A 25,304-nucleotide genomic window follows, 5' to 3' on the forward strand; every position below is an offset into this window, starting at 1 on the left:
TTTTATTCCAAATGATTTATTTTGATAAAAGAAGATGGAGAAAATATCACTAAAATGCTTTAAAAACTAATATTTTATTCACTCTGGTCCAGGAAAACACTTGAAATGAGTACCTAGATTCATATCGATGAAGTATGAAACAATGTAAATACAATTACGCACGATATTCCAGAAACACTGCATTACACAAACACACCCTACACACACACGTCAATGAAAACACACAAAATCTTGCACTTTTTATATTTTAAAATCAGCAGCCACATCTTCAAAGAGCTGAAGAGCAGAATCTGTGTGTGTGTGTGTGTGTGTGTGTGTGTGTGTGTGTGTGTGTTCACTTTCACAGCGTTCTGCTAAACATCTTCTGAGTGAAGAAATAAGAATATGAGTAAGTGTAAGAATATGAGGGCGAATAAACCTCGAACGGCTCCATCTCTGACCCCAAACGTGTGTGTGTGTGCAGTAAAGCAGTAGCACTAGTGCTAGCGTCTGACGGCTACAGCACTGTCTGCTTGCGTCAGGTCAGAGGTCAGTCTGATGTTGTTTGTGTGTGTTCGAGGGGTTTGTCTTCGGCACCTGAACCACTAGCATTAGCGCTAGTGTCTGACGGCTATAGCACTGTGAGCTTGCGTCAGGTCAGAGGTCATTCTGATGTTGTGTGTGTGTTCGAGGGGTTTGTCTTCGGTACCTGAAGCACTAGCATTAGCGCCAGCGTCTGACGGCTACAGCACTGTGAGCTTGCGTCAGGTCAGAGGTCATTCTGATGTTGTGTGTGTGTTCGAGGGGTTTGTCTTCGGTACCTGAAGCACTAGCATTAGCGCCAGCGTCTGACAGCTACAGCACTGTGAGCTTGCGTCAGGTCAGAGGTCATTCTGATGTTGTGTCTGTGTTCGAGGGGTTTGTCTTCGGCACCTGAAACACTAGCATTAGCGCCAGCGTCTGACGGCTACAGCACTGTGAGCTTTCGTCAGGTCAGAGGTCATTCTGATGTTGTGTGTGTGTTCGAGGGGTTTGTCTTCAGCACCTGAAGCACTAGCATTAGCGCCAGCGTCTGACGGCTACAGCACTGTGAGCTTTCGTCAGGTCAGAGGTCATTCTGATGTTGTGTGTGTGTTCGAGGGGTTTGTCTTCGGCACCTGAAGCACTAGCATTAGCGCTAGTGTCTGACGGCTACAGCACTGTGAGCTTGCGTCAGGTCAGAGGTCATTCTGATGTTGTGTGTGTGTTCGAGGGGTTTGTCTTCGGTACCTGAAGCACTAGCATTAGTGCTAGTGTGTGACGGCTACAGCACTGTGAGCTTTCGTCAGGTCAGAGGTCATTCTGATGTTGTGTGTGTGTTCGAGGGGTTTGTCTTCGGCACCTGAAGCACTAGCATTAGTGCTAGTGTGTGACGGCTACAGCACTGTGAGCTTTCGTCAGGTCAGAGGTCATTCTGACGTTGTGTGTGTGTTCGAGGGGTTTGTCTTCGGTACCTGAAGCACTAGCATTAGCGCCAGCGTCTGACGGCTACAGCACTGTGAGCTTTCGTCAGGTCAGAGGTCATTCTGATGTTGTGTGTGTGTTCGAGGGGTTTGTCTTCAGCACCTGAAACACTAGCATTAGCGCCCGCGTCTGACGGCTACAGCACAGTTAGCTCCCCGCGGCAGCGCTCGCAGCAGTTGAAGGTGATGTTCTCGTAGCGTGTGTACGGGTGGAAGCGCCCGATGCTCTTCTTGCTGGGCAGGAAGTGGGAATGATGTGGGTCAGTTGGTGATGCGTCCACTTCCTGTTCAGAACAGGAAATGGGGTCGAGACTCCGCAGCACCTGAACAACAATCAGTGAGGAAAACATCAAAACCTACAACCAGATGCTTCTGATTTCTCAGTAAACAGAATTATTATTCATTTACTTCTAATTATCTAATCTTATTATTATTTGAATTATTAATTTCTTTATTAATCTAATTTCTTCTTAATTACAGTCAAGGTTTGAAATGAACACCGCCAACACGCCAAACGCGTGTAATAATCAGCTGTGGCGGGAACGCTGTTAAATCACCGGTTCTTATTATGTTTTCACACTTTGCTGGGAAGTTCGTGTGAGTCAAATCTGTGCAGATTTAGTGCAAATACTCGTGAGTCATCATGATATATTAAATACAGCGCATTGCACAGAATCTGCTCATATCTGGCTTACGTGAACACACACGTCACTACGCTACAAATAACGGCACGCTTGTTCATTTGCATTGAAGCAACAGCGAAGATTAATAAGCATTCGGGTAACAGAAAAGACATTGTTATTTTCCAACATCCTAAATGTTTTTGATGTTCTTTGTACTGTGTTGATCTGTCCATCTAAAACACATTTATGGTGAAAGAGGAAGAGAGGAGATTTAGTTTGAATAAGAAATCAATGTAGGAAATCCAAATTTTTATATAAGGCTGTGATATTGTTATATCTGGTTCAATTTCTTTTTTGGCTAATAGAAGTTCTGAATGGCTGGTAACTTAAAAATGTAGTAGCCAAATTGGCCAGTGAGTGAAAACGTTCATTTCAAACTCTGATAACAATTATTAATTATTTGATGTTGATGAATGTTTTCTAATAATTATCTGAGAAAGCACCGCACCTTCTCGGCCATCTTCTCGGCCGGCGTGTTGCAGAGCTCTGAGGTCCGGCACTGGTTCTGGTTCTGGCTCTTCTTCGGGCCGCCACTGCCGCCCACGTTCCCCAGCAGGTGCGAGTTAATGGCGTCTGCAAGCTTCTGATTGGCTAAGGCTAGTTCTCCAGTGCTGAGCGGCTGCGCGCTGGGATAGTAGGTTTGCTGTCGACCCCACTGTAGTGACACCAGCAACTGCTCCAGAGACCTGTCAATCACACTCACTGTCAATCTCGCTCACTGTCAATCACACTTACTGTCAATCACACTTACTGTCAATCACATTTACTGTCATCACACTCATTGTCAATCACACTCACTGTCAATCACACTTACTGTCAATCACATTTACTGTCAATCACACTCATTGTCAATCACACTCACTCTGTCAATCACACTCACTGTCAATCACACTTACTGTCAATCACACTCACTGTCAATCACACTCATTGTCAATCACACTCACTCTGTCAATCACACTCACTCTGTCAATCACATTTACTGTCAATCACACTCATTGTCAATCACACTCATTGTCATTCACACTCACTCTGTCAATCACACTCACTGTCAATCACACTCACTGTCAATCACATTTACTGTCAATCACATTCATTGTCAATCACACTCACTCTGTCAATCACACTCACTCTGTCAATCACACTCACTGTCAATCACATTTACTGTCAATCACACTCATTGTCAATCACACTCACTGTCAATCACACTCACTGTCAATCACACTCATTGTCAATCACACTCACTCTGTCAATCACACTCACTGTCAATCACACTCACTCTGTCAATCAACCTCACTGTCAATCACACTCACTGTCAATCACACTCACTGTCAATCACATTTACTGTCAATCACACTCACTGTCAATCACACTCACTGTCAATCACACCTATTGTCAATCACACTCACACTGTCACTCACACTGTCAATCACACACTCACTGTCAATCACACACTCACTGTCAATCACACTCACTGTCAATCACACCTATTGTCAATCATACTCACACTGTCACTCACACTGTCAATCACACTCACACTGTCAATCACACTCTCACTGTCAATCACACTCTCACTGTCAATCACACTCACTGTCAATCACACTCACTGTCAATCACACTCACACTGTCACTCACACTGTCAATCACACTCACTGTCAATCACACTCACACTGTCACTCACTCTGTCAATCACACTCACACTGTCACTTACACTGTCATTCACACTGTCAATCACACTCACTGTCAATCACACTCACACTGTCACTCACTCTGTCAATCACACTCACTCTGTCAATCACACTCACCGTCAATCACACTCACTGTCAATCACACTCACTGTCAATCACACTCACTGTCAATCACACTCACACTGTCACTCACACTGTCAATCACACTCACAGTCAATCACACTCACAGTCAATCACACTCACACTGTCAATCACACTCACACTGTCAATCACACACTCACTGTCAATCACACTCTGTCAATCACACTCACTGTCAATCACACTCACTCTGTCAATCACATCACACTCACTCTGTCAATCACACTCACTGTCAATCACACTCACTCTGTCAATCACACTCTGTCAATCACACTCACTGTCAATCACACTCACTCTGTCAATCACATCACACTCACTCTGTCAATCACACTCACTGTCAATCACACTCACACTGTCAATCACACTCACACTGTCAATCACACTCACTCACACTCAGTCTGTCAATCACGTTCACTGTTATTCACACTCACTGTCAATCACAGTCAATCGCATTCGCACATAAATCACACTTACTGTCAATCGCACTCACTGTCAATCACACTCATTGTCAATCACACTCCCTCTGTCAATCACACTCACTCTGTCAATCACACTCACACTGTCAATCACACACTCACTGTCAATCACACACTCACTGTCAATCACACACTCACTGTCAATCACACACTCACTGTCAATCACAGTCAATCGCATTCGCACATAAATCACACTTACTGTCAATCGCACTCACTGTCAATCACAGTCACACTGTCAATCACAGTCAATCGCATTCGCACATAAATAACACTCACTGTCAACCGGAATGCAGAATCCCTGACAGCATTCAAAAGACAACTGAAAACTCATCTCTTCAGTGAGCACAACATAGGAAGAAAGAAAAAAAATTCTTGAATTCTTCGCTTGTCTGGTTTATGCTACTCTGAGCAATGTTTGAACTTTGTATTCTGAGCACTTCTTGCGTTGTTTTTGCCTCTCCACGATGACTCGCTTGGTTTAATCCTCAAATGTAAGTCGCTTTGGATAAAAGCGTCTGCTAAATGTCTAAATGGAAATGGAATCGCACTCACTGTCAATCGCACTCACTCTGTCAATCACAGTCAATCACACTCACTCTGTCAATCAATTCACTCTGTCAATCACACTCACTCTGTCAATCACACTCACTGTCAATCACATTCACTCTGTCAATCAATTCACTCTGTCAATCACACTCACTCTGTCAATCACACTCACTCTGTCAATCACACTCACTGTCAATCACACTCACTCTGTCAATCACACTCACTCTGTCAATCACACTCACTGTCAATCACACTCACTCTGACAAGTACACTCACTCTGTCAATCACACTCACTCTGACAACTACGCTCACTCTGACAAGTACACTCACTCTGACAATCACACTCACTCTGACAACTACGCTCACTCTGTCAATCACACTCACTCTGTCAATCACACTCACACTGTCAATCACAGTCAATCGCATTTGCACGTAAATCACACTCACTGTCAATCACACTCACTCTTTCAATCTCTCTGTCAATCACACTCACTCTGTCAATCACACTCACACTGTCAATCACAGTCAATCGCATTTGCACGTAAATCACACTCACTGTCAATCACACTCACTCTTTCAATCTCTCTGTCAATCACACTCACTCTGTCAATCACACTCACACTGTCAATCACAGTAAATCGCATTTGCACGTAAAACACACTCACTCTGTGAATCAAACTCACTCTGTCAATCACACTCACACTGTCAATCACACTGTCAATCACAGTCAATCGCATTTGCACGTAAATCACAGTCACTGTCAATCACACTCACTGTCAATAACACTCGCTCTGTCAATCACACTCACTCTGACAATCACACTGTCAATCGCATTCACACGTAAATCACTCACTGTCAATCGCACTCACTCTGACAATTACACTCACTCTGTGAATCACACTGTCAATCGCATTCACACGTAAATCACACTCACTGTGAATCACACTCACTCTGACTATTACACTCACTCTGTGAATCACACTCACTCTGTCAATCACACTGTCAATCGCATTCACACGTAAATCACACTCACTCTGACTATTACACTCACTCTGTGAATCACACTCACTCTGTCAATCACACTGTCAATCGCATTCACAAGTAAATCACACTCACTCTGACCATTACAGTGTCAATCGCATTCACAAGTAAATCACACTCACTCTGTCAATTGCACTCACACTGTCAATCACACTGTCAATCGCATTCGCAGGTAAATCGCACTCACTCTGTCAATCGCATTCGCAGGTAAATCGCACTCACTCTGTCAATCGCATTCGCAGGTAAATCGCACTCACTCTGTCAATCGCACTCACACTGTCAATCGCACTCACACTGTCAATCGCACTCACACTGTCAATCACACTATCAATCGCATTCACACGTCAATCGCACTCACACTGTCAATCGCACTCACTCTGTCAATCGTACTCACACTGTCAATCACACTGTCAATCGCATTCGCAGGTAAATCGCACTCACTCTGTCAATCGCACTCACACTGTCAATCGCACTCACACTGTCAATCACACTGTCAATCGCACTCACTCCGTCAATCGCACTGTCAATCGCATTCACACGTCAATCGCATTCACACTGTCAATCGCATTCACACGTCAATCGCACTCACACTGTCAATCGCACTGTCAATCGCACTCACACTGTCAATCGCACTCACTCTGTCAATCGCACTCACACTGTCAATCGCACTCACACTGTCGCATTCACAAGTAAATCACACTCACTCTGACCATTACACTCACTCTGTGAATCACACTCACTCTGTCAATCACACTGTCAATCGCATTCACAAGTAAATCACACTCACTCTGTCAATTGCACTCACACTGTCAATCACACTGTCAATCGCATTCGCAGGTAAATCGCACTCACTCTGTCAATCGCATTCGCAGGTAAATCGCACTCACTCTGTCAATCGCACTCACACTGTCAATCGCACTCACACTGTCAATCGCACTCACACTGTCAATCACACTGTCAATCGCATTCACACGTCAATCGCACTCACACTGTCAATCGCACTCACTCTGTCAATCGTACTCACACTGTCAATCACACTGTCAATCGCATTCGCAGGTAAATCGCACTCACTCTGTCAATCGCACTCACACTGTCAATCGCACTCACACTGTCAATCGTACTCACTCTGTCAATCCCACTGTCAATCGCACTCACTCTGTCAATCGCACTGTCAATCGCACTCACACTGTCAATCGCACTCACTCTGTCAATCGTACTCACACTGTCAATCACACTGTCAATCGCATTCGCAGGTAAATCGCACTCACTCTGTCAATCGCACTCACACTGTCAATCGCACTCACACTGTCAATCGTACTCACTCTGTCAATCCCACTGTCAATCGCACTCACTCTGTCAATCGCACTGTCAATCGCATTCACACGTCAATCGCATTCACACTGTCAATCGCATTCACACTTCAATCGCACTCACACTGTCAATCGCACTGTCAATCGCACTCACACTGTCAATCGCACTCACTCTGTCAATCGCACTCACACTGTCAATCGCACTCACACTGTCAATCGCATTCACACTGTCAATCGCATTCACACTGTCAATCGCACTCACACTGTCAATCGCACTGTCAATCGCACTCACTCTGTCAATCGCACTCACTCTGTCAATCGCACTCACTCTGTCAATCGCACTCACTCTGTCAATCGCACTCACTCTGTCAATCGCACTCACACAGTCAATCGCACTCACACTGTCAATCGCACTCACACTGTCAATCACACTGTCAATCGCACTCACTCTGTCAATCACACTGTCAATCGCACTCACTCTGTCAATCACACTGTCAATCGCATTCACACGTCAATCGCACTCACACTGTCAATCGCACTCACACTGTCAATCGCACTCACACTGTCAATCACACTGTCAATCGCACTCAGTCTGTCAATCGCACTCAGTCTGTCAATCGCACTCAGTCTGTCAATCGCACTCAGTCTGTCAATCGCACTCAGTCTGTCAATCGCACTCAGTCTGTCAATCGCACTCAGTCTGTCAATCGCACTCACACTGTCAATCGCACTCACACAGTCAATCGCACTCACACAGTCAATCGCACTCACTCTGTCAATCGCACTCACACAGTCAATCGCACTCACACAGTCAATCGCACTCACACAGTCAATCGCACTCACACAGTCAATCGCACTCACACTGTCAATCACACTGTCAATCGCACTCACTCTGTCAATCACACTGTCAATCGCACTCACTCTGTCAATCACACTGTCAATCGCATTCACACGTCAATCGCACTCACACTGTCAATCGCACTCACACTGTCAATCGCATTCACACGTCAATCGCACTCAGTCTGTCAATCGCACTCAGTCTGTCAATCGCACTCAGTCTGTCAATCGCACTCAGTCTGTCAATCGCACTCAGTCTGTCAATCGCACTCAGTCTGTCAATCGCACTCAGTCTGTCAATCGCACTCAGTCTGTCAATCGCACTCAGTCTGTCAATCGCACTCAGTCTGTCAATCGCACTCAGTCTGTCAATCGCACTCACACTGTCAATCGCACTCACACTGTCAATCGCACTCACACGTCAATCGCACTCACTCTGTCAATCGCACTCACTCTGTCAATCGCACTCACTGTCAATCGCACTCACACTGTCAATCGCACTCACACTGTCAATCGCACTCACACTGTCAATCGCACTCACACTGTCAATCGCACTCACACTGTCAATCGCACTCACACAGTCAATCGCACTCAGTCTGTCAATCGCACTCACACTGTCAATCGCACTCAGTCTGTCAATCGCACTCAGTCTGTCAATCGCACTCAGTCTGTCAATCGCACTCAGTCTGTCAATCGCACTCAGTCTGTCAATCGCACTCACTCTGTCAATCGCACTCACTCTGTCAATCACACTGTCAATCGCATTCGCACGTAAATCGCACTCACACTGTCAATCGCACACTCACACTGTCAATCGCACTCACACTGTCAATCGCACTCACACTGTCAATCGCACTCACACTGTCAATCGCACTCACACTGTCAATCGCACTCACACTGTCAATCGCACTCACACTGTGAGTCATTCACTGAGTGCAATTGACAGTGAGTGAGATTTACGTGCGAGTGTCAATCAATCAGCTGCTCCAGCGACCACAATCACTGTCACAGCTGATAACAGCCTGTCTGAAGCTGTACCTGTGCGTGTGCAGCATGTCTCTGGAGAACTCGTCTCGTTCTCGCAGCAGATCCTGAATGGCACACTGAGCGTCTCTGGTCTGCCGCTGTAAAGCTGCTCTGGCATTGGTCAGTTCCTCTGCCATCACGCTACAAGAACACACACACACACACACACACACAAGCGTTTTCACATGAACATCCTTTTCCTATTTAGCGCCCAAACTCTGCAACAGTCTTAAAAGCGTTGTTCAGGATCCTGCAAATGTATTGTATAAAGCGTAATAGAAATAAATGTGACCTGAACCGACAGCTTCAGTTCAGATCACTATAATTAGCATTAGGTATGTGACGTGAGGATATTTTCCCACCGGGTAATCAACATGTGACAACACCGCTATCACCGGCAGGGGCTTTTAAAGCGCTAATTTAAAAGCGAAAGTAAAATGTGCACGTCCGCATAGACATTCATAATGGTGTGGAGCAGAGTGAGTGTTTTTCCAGAGGAATGAACTGAAAACGTTCGCTCTGTTCTGCTCGCTCCATGGACACGTGCGCATTTTAGTTTCGCTTTCAAATTAGAGCCAATTTAGGGGCTGATTGTTTGAATGGTTTCATTATTCGTAATGAAAAACAACAACAAAACAGTAAAAATGACAAATTTGCTTATGTGGGCACTTTTACACTCTTGTGATTAACTCTTGTGATTAATGAACTCTGACTCCTGTTGCTACGACTCTTGTTCGGCTCACGATTTATTAAGCAGACACGTTCAGTTTTTAATTGTAGTGTCTGTTCTCTAACTGAACTAAATTATTTTTATTTCTAAATTTTCTTTTAAAGGTCCCATATTATGTTCTTTTAAAAAATCCAAGGTGGGCAAGTGATGTAACCGGTGTTGCTCCTGAACACCAGTAACATCGTCAACACCGACTATCGTAGCAAGCCTAATTAGCATCATGGCGCTTCTCACCGGCTAGCGAGGAACTTGCTCCTCCAGACGTCGCACTGAATGCTCATGCGCTCGAGCTGCTCGGCCGTGTGTGTGTGGCTTCGTCCCAGCGCCTCGTTCTCCAGGATCAAGTGGTTCTTCTCTCGCGAGAGTCGCTCAAAGTGATACTGAAGGTCATCGCCCACCGACGCCACCAGTAGCTTCTTCAGCTCTCGGTTCACCTGAGGACACGCGATGAACACACGGCACGGGAAAAATTCAGCTCTGATCACAGGATATAAATTATATTTTACTATATATTCACACAGCATATTCAACAGCTGATTTACATTGGAATAATATTTCACTATTTTTACTGTATTTTTGATCAAATAAATGCAGCTTTGGTGAGCAGAAGAGACTCTTTCTGTGCAATATTTTGAAAACTTCTCAACATTAGTGTAGTTCATGACGTTACACAGGAAACAGGATCACTGAATCAAACTACAAACTCTACCGTATGAATATAACTCTAAGGCAGAATATAAACCTACAACACAAAGGCTATAAAACTATATAAAGCTTCATTTAAAATGCTCCAAAAAAAAATTTACATTGAAAATCATGCTAAATAAATGCCATTTTTTATTACATTTAAAATAATTAAAACTTTATTAAATTTGCTAAATGCTAAAAACAGTTAAAAATACTAAAAAACACCAATTATCTATTTGTGATAGAATAACAAAATATAATGCTAAAAACAAAATATATATTAAAAATAAAATAAATAAATATAAAACAAAAATAAATATTATATTGAAAAATTAAAATGCTAAAACCAAAAAGATTAAATTATACGAAAGATAATTAAAACTTAAATATGAAACAAAATATTATCTAATTATAATAAATATAATTATAAATTAATTAAATTAAACACCAAGTATTTAATTGTTAAAATAATTGAAATGTAATGCGAAAAACCAAAAATATATATTATATGAATAATTAAAATGTTAAAACCAAAAATATGTAATTATATAAAAGATAATTAGAAATAAAATGTGACAAAAATATTATTCACTTATATTAAAGATAATTATAACAATTAAATTAAAAAACAATTATTTATTTTTTCCATAATTAAAATATAATGCTAAAAACAAAAAATATTATATTAAAAATAAAAATTAAATGTACATGCTAAAAACAAACAAAAAAAATATATAAAATATAATTAAATTAAACACCAATTATTTAATTGTTAAAATAATTTAGATATAATGATAAAAACAAAAAATATATATTATATTAAAAAATTTAAATGCTATAAACAAAAATTTGTAATTATACAAAAGATAATTAAGACTAAAATATGATTTAGTCATATTACAGCTAATCCTGACCTCGGTCTGGACCCGCAGCTGGTTGGAAAGGCCCTCTTTATCCTGCAGGAGCCGGCGCTCCGAGTTCTGCAGCTTCTCCAGGAGGATCCTGTAGTCCATCTGCTCGGGCTCCGGCTCGTCCCCGTGATGATGAGGGGACCCTCGGTCCTCAGCGTAGGGCCCGGCTCGAGCGCTGCGGGTGATGGCGGCCCGCGGGACCACGATCCTCACACACTCCAGCTCCACACACACGTCCCGGCTCACCTTGCCCAGGTGCAGGACTCCCGGAGACGCTGCAGATCTGGGACTGGGCTTCGGGGACGGCAGCTTCGGGGGCGGGGCCTCAGGGGGCCGGTGCATCTCCATGCCGTCGCCGGGGCCGCGCACAGACACACGCATGTGTGGTTGATTGGCTTTATTTAATGCCATGTCAGTATCCAAGGCTATTTTCATGGCAAAAAGTAAATTACAAAAATACAAATATCACATAAATACAATAAAACCAAGCAAACAAACACAACAAGTCATATTATACACCTTTTTTTTATTATTAACATATGATAAAAAATTCAAAAGATTTTCAGGCATAATCTTACTAAATAAGTCCTTAAGTGAAATCACTTCATAGAAGTTTGAAATTAACTTCCCAGTAAAGTGAGTAAACATAATAATTTACCCGTGTAAAAATCAAATACAGTGTAAAGATCAAATACACTGTCAATTCACTAGCCAGTTTGGCGTGTCATTATTATGTTTACTCACTTTACTGGGAAGTTCGTGAGAGTCAGATCTGTGCAGATTTAGTGCAAATACTCGTGAGTCGTCATGTGTGTGTGTGAGGCTCATCTGATGTTACATCATCATCACAGACGGTAAACAGCAGATGATTGACAGATGAACTCACCGTTGATGATCACTGACGCAGACATAACCGTCCTTCACCAGATCTGCCTGAAAACATACACACATCTTATTCAAATGTTAAGATTTTTTCATTAAAATGGTATTTTGCAATATTCTAGATGAATCCTGCACAGAAATGTTACAAACATTTAAACAAATGTTATATTTAATTAAATAACATTTTAATACAACTTTTATTCTTCTTCAAATTTTAAACAAAAAATTACTTTATTCGCATTCTATGATGCAAGTTCAGATGAAAAAAATTGACATTGTAATAAACAGACTTTATTTTTATAATATAATACTTTAACAAAAATAAATGTTGTTTTATTTTAAACCAAACATTTATATTTTTTATACATATCTTATGATGCAATTCTACACGACTCAACGACAGAAAAATAAAATCTTAATAAATACAATTTTTTTTATATATATATAGTAATATTTAAAATTAATACTTAATTAAAATGAAATACAATCCAACTTAACATCATTGTGTTGAAAATTATTAAAATATAATGCTACAAATATTTTAAAAATGTATAAATTATAGGCTACATCAACCCTAATACATAAAAAATTATATTGAAAAACAGCAGTTAAAAAAATACCAATTTTTTAAATTAAATTAGATTCTAGGATGCAAAAACATGAACACATTGAGGATATTATTGTTCACTGGTGTAACTCAAACTGTGTGCGTTTAAATCTAGATGTAACTGAAACAAATCAAAAGACCAGGAGAGACAAACAAGCATTAGTTAGTCGAGATTAAACAAGTAAATCTGGTTTATTGTCTTGATCTGATCAAACCGGATTAAGTCATCATTATTATATTGTCGATAAAAGATGTTTACATTAGTCAACTCAACACAACTAGTAAATTTACCAGCGAAGTAAACAGACATTCAGCTTCTCCAAAACATGAACGCGTGCTGCTAATAAACACAGTCTCAGTTTATCTCATAGACTGTAAAAGGTTTATCTGTGTTTGTTTGTTTGTTTGGCTAGTTCGCGACACAGCTAGCAGTCGCTTCGAGATTATTGAACCGATGACGTCATGTAAAGGCGCGAATCTCATAAAATCACGAATTCATTAATGAACGTACTAAGTGATCTATATTGATGCTTCATAATTCATAATAAATATTGCCACGTACCTCACAAGAGTCGCGTTTAAACAAGATCCATGTTACAACCGGAAGCAGCTGATCGAGACCGAACGGAAGTGCTCAGTACGTGTTTCCGGCGACTCCACCGGGACCGGATGTTATATTTCTGGAGCTGTGAGCAGGTCTGTGTGTGATTTTTTTAAAATATCATAATTTAAACATTTGTTCTTTAGCCTGTGAATAATAAACGAGCCCATTAGAAACAGAAATACACATTAAGCAGTATGTTGAAATAATGATTCATTTTAATCGCAAATAATAGATTTGTGGTCTCTATCTTGTTTTTGTATATTTCTCCTGCAGGAGCGTTTGAGGAAAAAGTCAAAAATCTGACATTTTCAGTCATTATTATGAGTTTGAAAAGTCTAAATTATGACATAAGAAGTCATAGTTGGATGGATGGATGAATGGTCATATAATTATGACATAAAAAATCGAAACTGATTTTTTTTTTTACTTTATCTCACAATTATGATTCTTTAATCTCGTGATTTAATTTTTTTTCTCAAAATGATTTCATTTTAATCTAATAATTTTGAATCTAAAACTTTTTCCTCGTAATTTAAATTGATGTCATAATTTTATTTTCTTGATCTGATCAAACCTGATTAATTCATCAGAATTTTAAATTGCCAAAGCATGATGTTTTCTTATGCAACAAGCATGGCTTTTCTGCTTCACACTGTGTGAAAGTTAAAGATGAGGAGGAGTATGATGATGATGATGATGTTTTCCTGCTGTTGTCAGGTGTGATGGGAGTTCATGGACTGTGGAAGCTCTTGGAAAGCACCGGAAAACCCATCAATCCGGAAACACTGGAGGGGAAGATCTTGGCTGTCGGTATCCTTTACTGCAGGATTTAATCTGCAGGAGTCAAGTAGCATTTTCAGCTGTGGAAACCACTTAAAAACATTGTTGTGTTGAGTTATTTCAATTACCTTTGTTTGATTTTTTTCATTGCAAACAGCTGAAAGTCTGTACTTTTTACCAGTAAACCTGATTTGCAATAATTTAGCTTACATATACACACTCACACACACACATACCCATTAATCAAGGGCTTCATTAGTTGCACCAGGTGTGCTTGAGCTAGAACACATGAAATATCTGAACTGACTAGGTTTGTTGAGTGTCACGTTTGACTGCATGTTAGAAATATGGCTAAGTCAAAGGAATGGTCCAAAACAACTGTATATATACACACACACACACACACACACACACACACACGCATACATTCCCCCAAATAGCTGTAATGCAATGCAGAGAATGATTCTGACTTTAATAAAAGCTCAGGATTAGTCAGTTTTGATCCATGACTCTGCGTGACAGACATCAGTATCTGGCTGAATCAGGCGGTCAAAGGCGTGCGGGATCGAGACGGGAACGCGGTTCTCAACGCTCATCTCCTCACGCTCTTCCATCGGCTCTGCAAGCTGCTGTTCTTCCGCATCAGACCCGTGTTCGTGTACGATGGAGACGCGCCGCTGCTCAAGAAGCAGACGCTGGTGAGCTTTATATCTAAACATGAACGTCGAGATGCTTCTCATCACGTTTTGTAACAAATCTTTCCCTCGCGGCTCAAAATGACCCAAAGCCCTAAAATTGTACTTTATTTATTTATTTATTTTGTCCAGAAAGCTTATTTTATTTCATTTTGATAATATTTTTTCTATTTTTGTAATGCAATATTTTTTTTATTTACCTTTAAACGACTAGATTTGATCAATAAAGAAATAGTAATTTAAGCACATTCCTCACATTCTTATAACTTAAATTCGAAATAACTCACAATTTCATGCATAAACCTTTTAATTCAGCTCTAAATATCTTACATTGGGAGTCTTTGTCGACTTGGGGTGGTGATGGCACAGTGGATAAGACACATGCCTTTGGTGTGAGAGACCCGGGTTTGAATCCACTGTGAGACACCAATGTGTCCCTGAGCAAGACACTTAACCCCTAGTTGCTCCAGAGGCGTGCGACCTCTGACATATATAGCAATGGTAAGTCGCTTTGGATAAAAGTGTCAGCTAAATGAATAAATGAAATGAAAAGACTTCTTGTGGAAAACAAATAATATAACATGATATTTCATGACTCTAGATGGCTTTATATCTCTATATGGAGTAAATGAGCTGTTCCTCTGGGTCCTAAAGTCAGTTTCTCTTCAGTGTGCGTTCACCGTAAAAACGAATTAGTTCAGTTTACTTGATTAAATTGTGCAAACTCGTTGCCTTAATTTAAATAAGTAAGCATAACTTAATTACATTAAGTTCTTCTTACTTAATCTATTTAAGTTTTGTCAACTTGATTCTATCTGTGATCTGAGGAAGTGTACTCCCAGAGTGCATTGCGGCATGAATACATTAATAGCTTTGTTTTACCATTTTTGGCTTTATTTAACCATTAAAATTGTATTTGCTATCGTTATTGGGGTTATACTGACAAGAGACAGCAAATAAAATTGCAATGGTCTAATTAATTAAAGTAATTTAAAAAAAACTTGTTACCATTGTTGTGGTTTGCATGTTGAATGTTGAAGTCTGTGTGTGACTCAAGCAAAAATGCAAGATATTGTCACAAATATAGAGGGATTATATCAACCCAATTAAAAGTTTATGCCATAAGTGTTTGCAATTAAAATGTAAAAAGATCATTATTTAACATGATAAACATGTTATACATCATAAATACATTGATTAAGAACATGGACATAATTTAAGTATAAATACTGTATATATAATATTTATTACTTCACTTCCTTTGAAATCAAATAACTGTGATGTCATGTTGAATCACTGCATCAATTGGAAGAGAATCAGAATGATATAAATGAAGTTCCAAGTGCCCAACCAAAGGGAACACTAATCACAATAATGGTGAGGAATTTTAGGTTGATTTTAGGAAATCAACATGAATTTATGAAGTCAACTTATGTGACGTTCTCCCAAAATGTTTAGTTGTATTGACAATAACATTCAACAAGACTGGAAAATGAGCGTATGAAACTAAGAAGAATGACGACTGCAGAAGTGGAAGAAATTAGTGAAAAGTCTATTAAGAATTGCCCCGCTTCAAAAAACATTTGCCCCGCCTGCTTTTTTTTATTTTTTTTGCTTTTGCAAAATGGTACTCAAACCAGTCAAGCAATGTTTAATAGGGTTTTCTGATTAATGAAGGCATAGCATGCAAACAGTACAGATTACACATTTTTTTTAAGTAAGTTCAACGCATTGTCGGAGATTAATTAAAGTTAACTAAACAATAGTTAGTAAGAACAATGTTAGATTTTACAGTGTTCAGACACATGTATACATTGTAAAATACATTTTTGCTAAAACTTTAGCATTTTTAGGTTGAATTTTGAGCATTTTTAGGTTTTTCCATGTGTACTGAAGCATGCCATTAATTCCTAAGGGAGTCCGATTGACCCGTGAGCGAAGGATTTGTTACTTTTTAAAATCTAAAACCACAAAGCTCCTCGAATCCGTGTGACGGTAGGAATAACGACATTCTGAACACGTTCAGGCGATCCGGAGACAACGGCGTGAGGAAATGAGCCGCGAGTCCAGACAAACCAACGAAAAACTCCTTCAGACGTTCCTGAAGAGACAGGCCATCAAAGCAGCTCTAGGGGATCGAAGGTACGAGCTTTAATTCATCTTCACAGCTATTCATTCCACAGAAAAACATGCTCTTTTTCTTGTTTCCCGCAGTGAAGAGTCGGTTCCCAGCCTGTCGTCCGTGAGACGGGATGATCAGGATGACATGTACGTTCTACCCGCGCTTCCTCCGGATGAGGAGCGAGACGAGAGCAGGTGAGATCGAGGACAAGCAACACATCATGTATCGACACGCACAGATGTATCGGTTTAAAAGCTATTATTAGCCCATAGCATTAATAATAATAGCTTTTATCGGCCGATACTTTGATGGCCGATTGTTTAAAAACAGCTGATGATCAGGGCTGATTATATCCTGTCAATCAAAAGGGAAAGTTCAGACTGCCACTCATACTGTGTGTGAAGAAAATCTTGATTTTAAGGCGAGTTAATCCGACAATAACGCATTAACAGTTAAAAACAGCTACATAAAAGCTCTATTTGACCCTATAAATCACCCGTAGTTCAAGCCAGATCTGCAGTTTTTCCCTGCACTAAACATTTGTAGCGCACTTCTCATCCAAAAATCGAAAATAGCTCTTTGTTTCTTTTTAGAAGTAGCAAAGCACAGTGTCATCTTTCAAATTCTGTCCATTTAATATGAAATTCAAACAAATGGCGTTTTAGCGCTCTTAAATGTGACGTGATAGATCACTGTAGTCTTTTTATCCACTTTAATACAAATTATATCTAGAAAAACACGCATGAACATCAGAAGGTATGTTGAAAGATATAGTACAACTTACTGAAATCCCTATCATGTCTCGTGTAATCTCTCAATCGACCCTGGAAAGATGTCAATAAAACAGCTTGTGAACTTAATGTTGCATTTACCTCAGGAAAGTCATCCGTTAGTTAGCTAGCTGTAAAGAAAAAACACTAGAGAGGAGCTTATTTACTGTTAATTATATATGCATGTTTGAATAAATTTGCCATGAACACAAGTGCTTATGAAAACTACCTTATTTGTGCAACTGAGTTGTATATAAACATTTAAGCTCTTATTTGGGTGCAGTTATTATATCAAATATTTATCATATTATATATAAAATAAATAAGTAGCAGTTTATTATAATACCTCTGTTGTTTATTGTTTGCAACCAATATTATAGTGTACCAAATGAAACGGTTCCCTGTACATTTTGCAGCATTAATTTGGGAGATTTGTTTTCCATAAGAAAAAAAAAACTGTCGATATCTAACCAAACTATGTCGATATTAATTTAATATCGGTGCATCTCTTATAATGATGATAATGAAGGAAACTGTCTTAATTTGTGTCTTCATGAATGTCTCTGTAGTTCAGAGGAAAGAGATGGAGACGAATCACTGCAGACCTACAGCAGATTTCAGGTGTGAGGAATCATATTTCATATTCATTTATATAGTCATTTTCAAAATACACAGTGTTTCAAAGCAGATGTTAATGTTTATAATATCTTCATGGCTTATAGTCACATTTAAAGAGTCCCTAAAAGCACACGTTTATTGTGCCTGGGTCGATTTTTGTTACTTCTGTACTTTATTTTATTCCTGTTTTTTTCTTATTGTTTTGATGTCTTTGTTATCATTTTCCTGTGTAGCTTTGGGTTTGAGAGAAGCGCAATATAAATAAAATGTATTATTATTTAGCAGATTAGAGCTGGGCGATGCTAAAGTTTAGATTTTGCCACGATAGCACATAACCGCTTTGTATTTTTTTGTGTGTGTTGTTCAGGAAGAGATCTATCACAATCCTAACTCTGTCGACATCAACTCTGAGGAGTTTTCCCTCATGCCTCCGGAGATCAAACACGAAATCTTGAAAGAAATGAAGGAATTCAACAAGAGGCGACGCACACTTTACCACAAACCACCAGAGGTGATGCCACTCACACACTGCAGAAATCACGCTCTTCCTCAGTGTTTCTGTCTTGCTTTCCAGTTCAAATATCTAAAAATTCCTATAGCATGATTGATTTACTGGAGAAACAAAATGACTGAAGATATATCGCTCATATTGTGTCCTTTTAAAAAGCTTTGATGTTGTTTTTTGGGCTCTACTATTCAAATCACATTTATTTTTATAGCGCTTTTCACAACACACATCGTTTCAAAGCAGCTTTACCGAAAATGCATGAGTTCATATTACAATTTAGAGTGATTTGTTATCAGAGGAAACTGTCTTAGTTATGCATTTCATTTTTAGTTAGCTAAAAATGTATTAATTTAAACAATGTAATTTACTAGAACAGGTTTTCCTGTTTGAATGTTGATTATTTTCCTCATATTCTCCATTGTTGCGGCTCCTCTCTTCCCAGTCTGTCAGTAACGCTCTGTTTACTTCCTGTCTCTATGAAGCCCCTCCTCCTGAAAAGCACACTGTGCTCTGATTGGTCGGCTGGAGCAGTGTGTTGTGATTGGTCGAGCGCTTCGAGTGTGTTTGGGAAATGTCCCGCCCCTTACCATAACCGCCAGTTTAACACACGACTAATTAACTCAACCACGCCCCGCCCCTTTTAAAAAAGCACTGTAGAAATAAAGGTGACTTGACTTTAACCCCCGATATCCTGGTCTCTCAGAGGTCCTGTGACTTCTCGCAGTATCAGCTGGCGGGTCTCCTTCAGAGGAACAAACTCAACCAGCGTCTGGAGGGAGTGCAGAAGGAGATGAACCACACCGGCTCTGAGGAGAGAGAGGGCAAAGGTCAACACGTGGAGACCCGCCGTCTCGTGTCTGAGGACTCGTCACACTACATACTCATTAAAGGTCTGGACAAATCCACTGTCGAAGGGGCTTTCAGGTCATATCAGTCTTCCTGGGGTCAACACAACACTTAAAAACATACATTATTTATTATCACGTACACAAAAACATGAAAAAAATACTCAGGGTCCAAAAACAACACACTTAGCATATATTCAACAACATATTCAGCTTTGAGATCATTTAAACTAGAGTTTAATCGTTTTGGCATCGGTACGATTTTTTAATGTTCTAAAGCTGCATTTATTTGATCACAAAATACAGTAAAAACATTGAAATGTTTAAATCAGTTGTTTTCTATGTGAATATATAGTAAAGTGTAATTTACTCCTGTGATCAAAGCAGAATTTTCAGCATCATTACTCCAGTCTTCAGTGTCACATGATCCTTCAGAAATCAGTATAATATGATGATTTGATGCTCAAGAAACATTTATGATTATCATCAATGTTGAAAACAGATCGTATTTTTGTAGAAACTGATACATTTTATTTTTCACGATTGTTTGGTGAACAGAAAGATCAAATTTGAAATAGAATTGTAACATTATAAATGTCTTTACTGCCACTTTCGATCAATTATGATTATTTTCAATGTTGTAAACTATGGAAACTTGTTTCCACCACAGAATAAAAAAAAGAAAAGGTAATTGCGACTTTTTATCTCAGAATTACGTGATATAAAGTCGCAATTGTGTGTTATAAAGTCAGAATTGTGTGATATAAACGTGAAAAAAAGTCAAAATTGTGAAATAAAAAGTCACAATTATCTTTTATTCTGTGGCGGAAACAAGCTTCCATAGGAACCGGTTCATATTTTTGTGGAAACTGTGATGCATTTAATTTTTCAGGATTCTTTGATGAATAGAAAGATCAAAAGAACAGCATTTCTTTGAAATAGAACTGTAACATTAACATGAATTTTAACATTATAAATGTCTTTACTGTCACTTTTGATCAATTTAATGCGTCCCTAATGACTAAGATAATTTCTTTGAAAAAAAATCTACGTGTCCTACTAAAATACGACTTACTAAAAACTTTCTCTGTTCTTCTGTTGTTCTATTGTTCAGGGTCTCAGAAGAAAGCCAGCGCTCCAGAGAGCCAGTCGGCTCCAGCGCTGTGGTCCAGTTCCCCGTGGGATCGTAAAGCCAAGCCTAAAGGAAGACCCGAGCCCTTGTGGCGACCCGTGAACGTGATCGACGAGAAGAACAAGCCGCTCTCTTCTTCCTCTTCCTCCTGTGCTAATGAGGAAGATCATCCAGCGTCTCCTCGAACTCTTCAGGCCATCCAGAACGCCATGATGGACAGCAGCTCTGAGGAAGAAGATACGAGACGCAGAACTGAGGATGAAGATGGAAGTGTGTCTCCTCGAACTCTTCATGCCATCCAGAACGCCATGATGGATCCGCCGCCCCACAAACACAAGACGTGCGTCATCACGAGCAGCTCAGACGACGAGCACGAGCCTTCAGGATCAAAGAATCAGGACAACACCCCTCTTATTCCCAGTTGTGCAACAGAGACACGAGAGCATCCGAAGCAAAGACACCCGAGTGATTTCTCTGATCATGAACCGTTGAATACAGACAGAACGCAAGAAAACAAACCTAATGAGGAGGAAAGCAGCTCTGAAGGTATAAACATGTTCCTATTAAACACATTTAGTGATGTTTAAACCCACAGCAAGTGCAAAGAAGCCTAAATACACTGATTAGTTGTTATGATTATCTCCAATAGAGACACGTGAGCCTCGAGACGCCGCAGTAAATCAGCATCTGAAGCAAAGACCCAATGATCTCCATACTGACAAAACACAAGAAAACAAAGCCGAGAGTGAAGAAGATCATGAGGAGCAAAGCAGCTCTGAAGGTACAAACACACACAGACTGTTTTAAAGCTGGAAAATAACGGAATCATTAATGCAAACTTCTTCAAATATGGATGCATTTAAATTCAACTTTAAAGCAGAGATACAGTCAAACCAAAATTTATTCAGATGCCTTCAACATTTCTGAATTGTTTGAATTATGTTGAATATCTGTGAGCTGTTACATTTAACTACACAATTAGATAACACCAGTTTAGCTCAACCAATCACCAAGCAATGCTTCATGTTGTTCAGTCTGTGGTGTAAAAAGGTGCATTAGTTATTAAAGAAAAAACACTTCAGTAAAACATGATCAGCTCAAAGTGTCCGGATCATTTTTGCTCCTAATGTTTCACTGGTAGTCACTGTATGAAGAATTATTGTGTATAATATGTCACATTTACTTTATTTTGCTCTCCTCACTTACATAAATGAACTATAGTGTCCTGCACACACTAGTCAAGTCGTCACCTTCATTTATACAGCGCTTTTAACAATATGGACTGTTTCAAAGCAGCTTTACAGTGATCATAGGAAATTTAAGTAACAGAGATTGTTTTGGCTTTACAGCAGCTCTATAATAAAGTTATTCCGTAGTAACGATCATTAGTTATTTACTTAGGGGCCGCTAACACGACACCGTTCTAACAGAAAAGCTTTAATGCGATTCGACCGCTCATTTGCATAAAACAGTGCCTGGTGGCTCTGAGAATTTTTTATCGCTTCCGCGTAGCCGCGTGAACCGGGATTTTCCCGACAACGCTTTATCAGTACAGAGGTAAAGGGAAGGAGGCCTTCACAGGGGAGAGACTAGTGGCACTTCAGGGATGCGTTGTCGTCGTGTCCAGCCGCAGGTCCTTCATCAGATCCGGATACGGCCTGGATCCGGCGGACTGCGGTAAACCTCGAGATAAACAGAGAGACTAATATTAGCGTAGACGCCATCCTTCTTATGATGTTCAAAGTACATCAGGATTTATGGGAAGTGTTCCCGGTTCCGGCTGATCTAAACTATGCAGCCTAACATTGAATTATAGAAGTCTATAATGTGTTATGTGTATGCTAAGCCAAAGAGATGTGTTTTTAGTCTAGATATGAACTGACAGACTGTGTCTGCTTCCCGGACAATGTTAAGAAGATTGTTCCAAAGTTTTGGTGCTAAATAGGAAAAGGATCTACCGCCAGCAGTCGATTTATATATTCTAGGTATTATCAACTGGCCGGAGTTTTGAGATCGCAATAGACGTGAAGGACTATAATCCGTTAAGAGCTCGCTCAAGTACTGGGGAGCTAAACCAATTAGTGCTTTGTAAGTAATCAGCAATATTTAAAAATGTATACGATGTTTAATAGGGAGCCAATGCAGTGTTGACAGAACCGGGCTAATATGGTCGTACTTCCTGGTTCTGGTAAGAACTCTAGCGGCTGCGTTTTGGACCAGCTGTAGTTTGTTTATTAAGCGTGCAGGGCAACCACCCAGTAGAGCATTACAATAATCTAGCCTTGATGTCATGAACGCATTAACCAATTGTTCTGCATTTGTCATTGAGAGCATATGACGTAATTTAGATATATTTTTAAGATGAATAAATGCAGTTTTACAGATACTAGACACGTGACTTTCAAATGAAAGATTGGTATCAAAGAGCACACACACACACACACACACACAGATAACCGACGACAAGGACTTGACAGAGCAGCCATCAAGTGTTAGACAGTATTCTAGGTTATTACGTAAGTAAGTTTTTTGCCCAATAATTAGAATCTCTGTTTTTTCAGAATTAAGTAGTAGGAAATTACTAGTCATCCAGTTTTTTATATCAGCTATGCATTCCTTTAATTTTGTGGATTGGTAAGTTTCGTCAGGGCGTGAAGTGTAGCATTTACTGTGTGTGTGTGTGTGTGTGTGTGTGTGTGTGTGTGTGTGTGTGTGTGTGTGTGTGTGTGTGTGTGTGTGAGGGTAGCATGTACAGAGTGAACAGCAGCGGTCCTAGTACTGAGCCTTGTGGTACGCCATACTGAACTTTTGACCGATAAGACATCTCTTAATTTACTGCTACAAACTGATAACGGTCAGATAAATATGATTTAAACCATGCTAATGCAATTCCACTAATGCCAACATAATTTTCGAGTCTATTTAAAAGAATGTTGTGGTCAATGGTGTCAAATGCAGCACTAAGATCGAGTAACACTAATAGAGAGATACGACCACGATCGGATGATAAGAGCAAATCATTTGTGACTCTAATGAGAGCTGTCTCAGTGCTATTATACGGTCTAAATCCTGACTGGAAATCCTCGCAGACATCATTTCTTTCTAAAAAGGAACACAGTTGTGAGGATACTGCCTTTTCTAGTATCTTTGACAGAAAAGGTAGATTCGAGATCGGCCTGTAATTGACTAATTCTGTAGGATCAAGTTGCGTTTTTTAACAAGTGGTTTAATCATAGCCAGCTTAAAATTATTTGGTACATATCCTAGAGACAAAGATGAATTAATGATGTTAAGAAGAGGATCTATGACCTCTGGAAGCATCTCTTTCAGTAGTTTAGTCGGTATAGGGTCTAATATGTTGTCGATTTAGTTGAATTAACGAGTTTATAAAACTCTTCCTCTCCTATAGTAATGAATGAATCGAATGTTTTGTCAGTGAGACTACACCGCACTGTCTGATGCGATACGGTAGTAGACGGTTGCATAGTCGTAATTATCTCCCTGATATTATCAATATTGCAAGTAAAAAAGTTAATAAAGTCATTACTGCTGTGCTGCTTGGAAACATCTGAGCTTGAAGTTTTATTTTTCGTTAGTTTAGCCACGGTTTCAAATAAATACCACGGGTTTTGTCTATTTTCTTCTAATAGGGTTGAAAAATAAGCAGATCTAGCAGTTTTTAAGGCTTCTCTGTATGCGATCATGCTCTCTTTCCATGAAATGCGAAACACCTCTAGTTTTTTTTCTTCCAGTTTCGCTCCAATTTTCTGGCTATTGTTTCACTAGTGAAACAATATCACAAATTATATCTGGTGTCTGAATAATTTTTGGTTTGACTGTGCAGTAATATTGCTGAACGTTAAGTGTTTTTGAACACATTTAGTGATGTTTAAACTTACAAGTTACAAGTGCAAAGAAGCCTAAAAAAAATTTGAAAAACTAAAAATCATAAATACTTTTAGTGAACAAATATTTTATTTGTTAAGCTGCAATTATTCATAAATAAAACATTTGATTTAACTAATTTTTAGTACTATTTATTTTAGAATTATTTATTTACAATTTTATGATTAAATTTTTATTGTTTTATTTTAATTTGACACTTTTTCTGATTTAATTGAAATACATTTATTTTAACTTGTTTTTATTTAAAAATTATTTATCATTTACATTTTTATGATTTACCTCAT

At 39.5% G+C, this 25,304-nt stretch overlaps 2 protein-coding genes across 6 annotated transcripts in view; one reads left to right on the top strand and one right to left on the bottom strand.

Moving 5' to 3' along the window:
* blzf1 (basic leucine zipper nuclear factor 1) lies at positions 1-13,672 on the bottom strand. 2 transcript variants are annotated; one of them, XM_077238021.1, is made up of 8 exons: positions 13,603-13,662; positions 12,438-12,484; positions 11,555-11,976; positions 10,188-10,387; positions 9,236-9,364; positions 2,613-2,850; positions 1,585-1,804; positions 1,156-1,248 (listed from the first exon to the last, which is right to left on the bottom strand). In XM_077238021.1, exons 2-7 carry the CDS (start codon positions 12,460-12,462, stop codon positions 1,619-1,621), a joined length of 1,200 nt encoding a protein of 399 aa, XP_077094136.1. In that variant the 5' UTR covers positions 12,463-12,484; positions 13,603-13,662; the 3' UTR covers positions 1,156-1,248; positions 1,585-1,618. The 2 variants fall into 2 exon arrangements, with proteins under 2 accessions (XP_077094135.1, XP_077094136.1); XM_077238020.1 differs by having other exon boundaries at positions 1-1,804; positions 13,603-13,672.
* The window catches only part of ercc5 (excision repair cross-complementation group 5), a 25,238-nt gene continuing 13,599 nt past the window's right edge, over positions 13,666-25,304 (top strand). For 2 of the 4 annotated variants that reach the window (XM_077238011.1, XM_077238012.1), the window contains exons 1-9: positions 14,356-14,454; positions 14,947-15,122; positions 17,146-17,261; positions 17,334-17,435; positions 18,581-18,632; positions 18,997-19,140; positions 19,841-20,027; positions 21,097-21,660; positions 21,764-21,895. In XM_077238011.1, coding sequence (XP_077094126.1) covers positions 14,367-14,454; positions 14,947-15,122; positions 17,146-17,261; positions 17,334-17,435; positions 18,581-18,632; positions 18,997-19,140; positions 19,841-20,027; positions 21,097-21,660; positions 21,764-21,895 — 1,561 coding nt within the window. In that variant the 5' untranslated portion in view covers positions 14,356-14,366. Of the gene's footprint in view, positions 13,737-14,355; positions 14,455-14,946; positions 15,123-17,145; positions 17,262-17,333; positions 17,436-18,580; positions 18,633-18,996; positions 19,141-19,840; positions 20,028-21,096; positions 21,661-21,763; positions 21,896-25,304 lie in introns of those variants that run through there. The other 2 variants (XM_077238010.1, XM_077238013.1) reach the window with 2 other exon arrangements.

The sequence above is a fragment of the Siphateles boraxobius genome, unplaced genomic scaffold (genome assembly GCF_051911475.1).
Source record: "Siphateles boraxobius isolate OS27281-9 unplaced genomic scaffold, OSU_SipBor_1 215, whole genome shotgun sequence".
Taxonomy (NCBI): domain Eukaryota; kingdom Metazoa; phylum Chordata; class Actinopteri; order Cypriniformes; family Leuciscidae; genus Siphateles; species Siphateles boraxobius.

Excerpts from the sequence above, each read along its gene's own strand:
- blzf1 (XM_077238020.1), bottom strand. The coding sequence starts at position 12,462 with ATGTCTGCGTCAGTGATCATCAACG. Across the intron at positions 2,851-9,235 it reads GACATGCTGCACACGCACAG|GTCTCTGGAGCAGTTGCTGG; the intron begins GTACAGCTTCAG and ends TGTGATTGACAG. Across the intron at positions 1,805-2,612 it reads CCGAGAAGATGGCCGAGAAG|GTGCTGCGGAGTCTCGACCC; the intron begins GTGCGGTGCTTT and ends ATTGTTGTTCAG.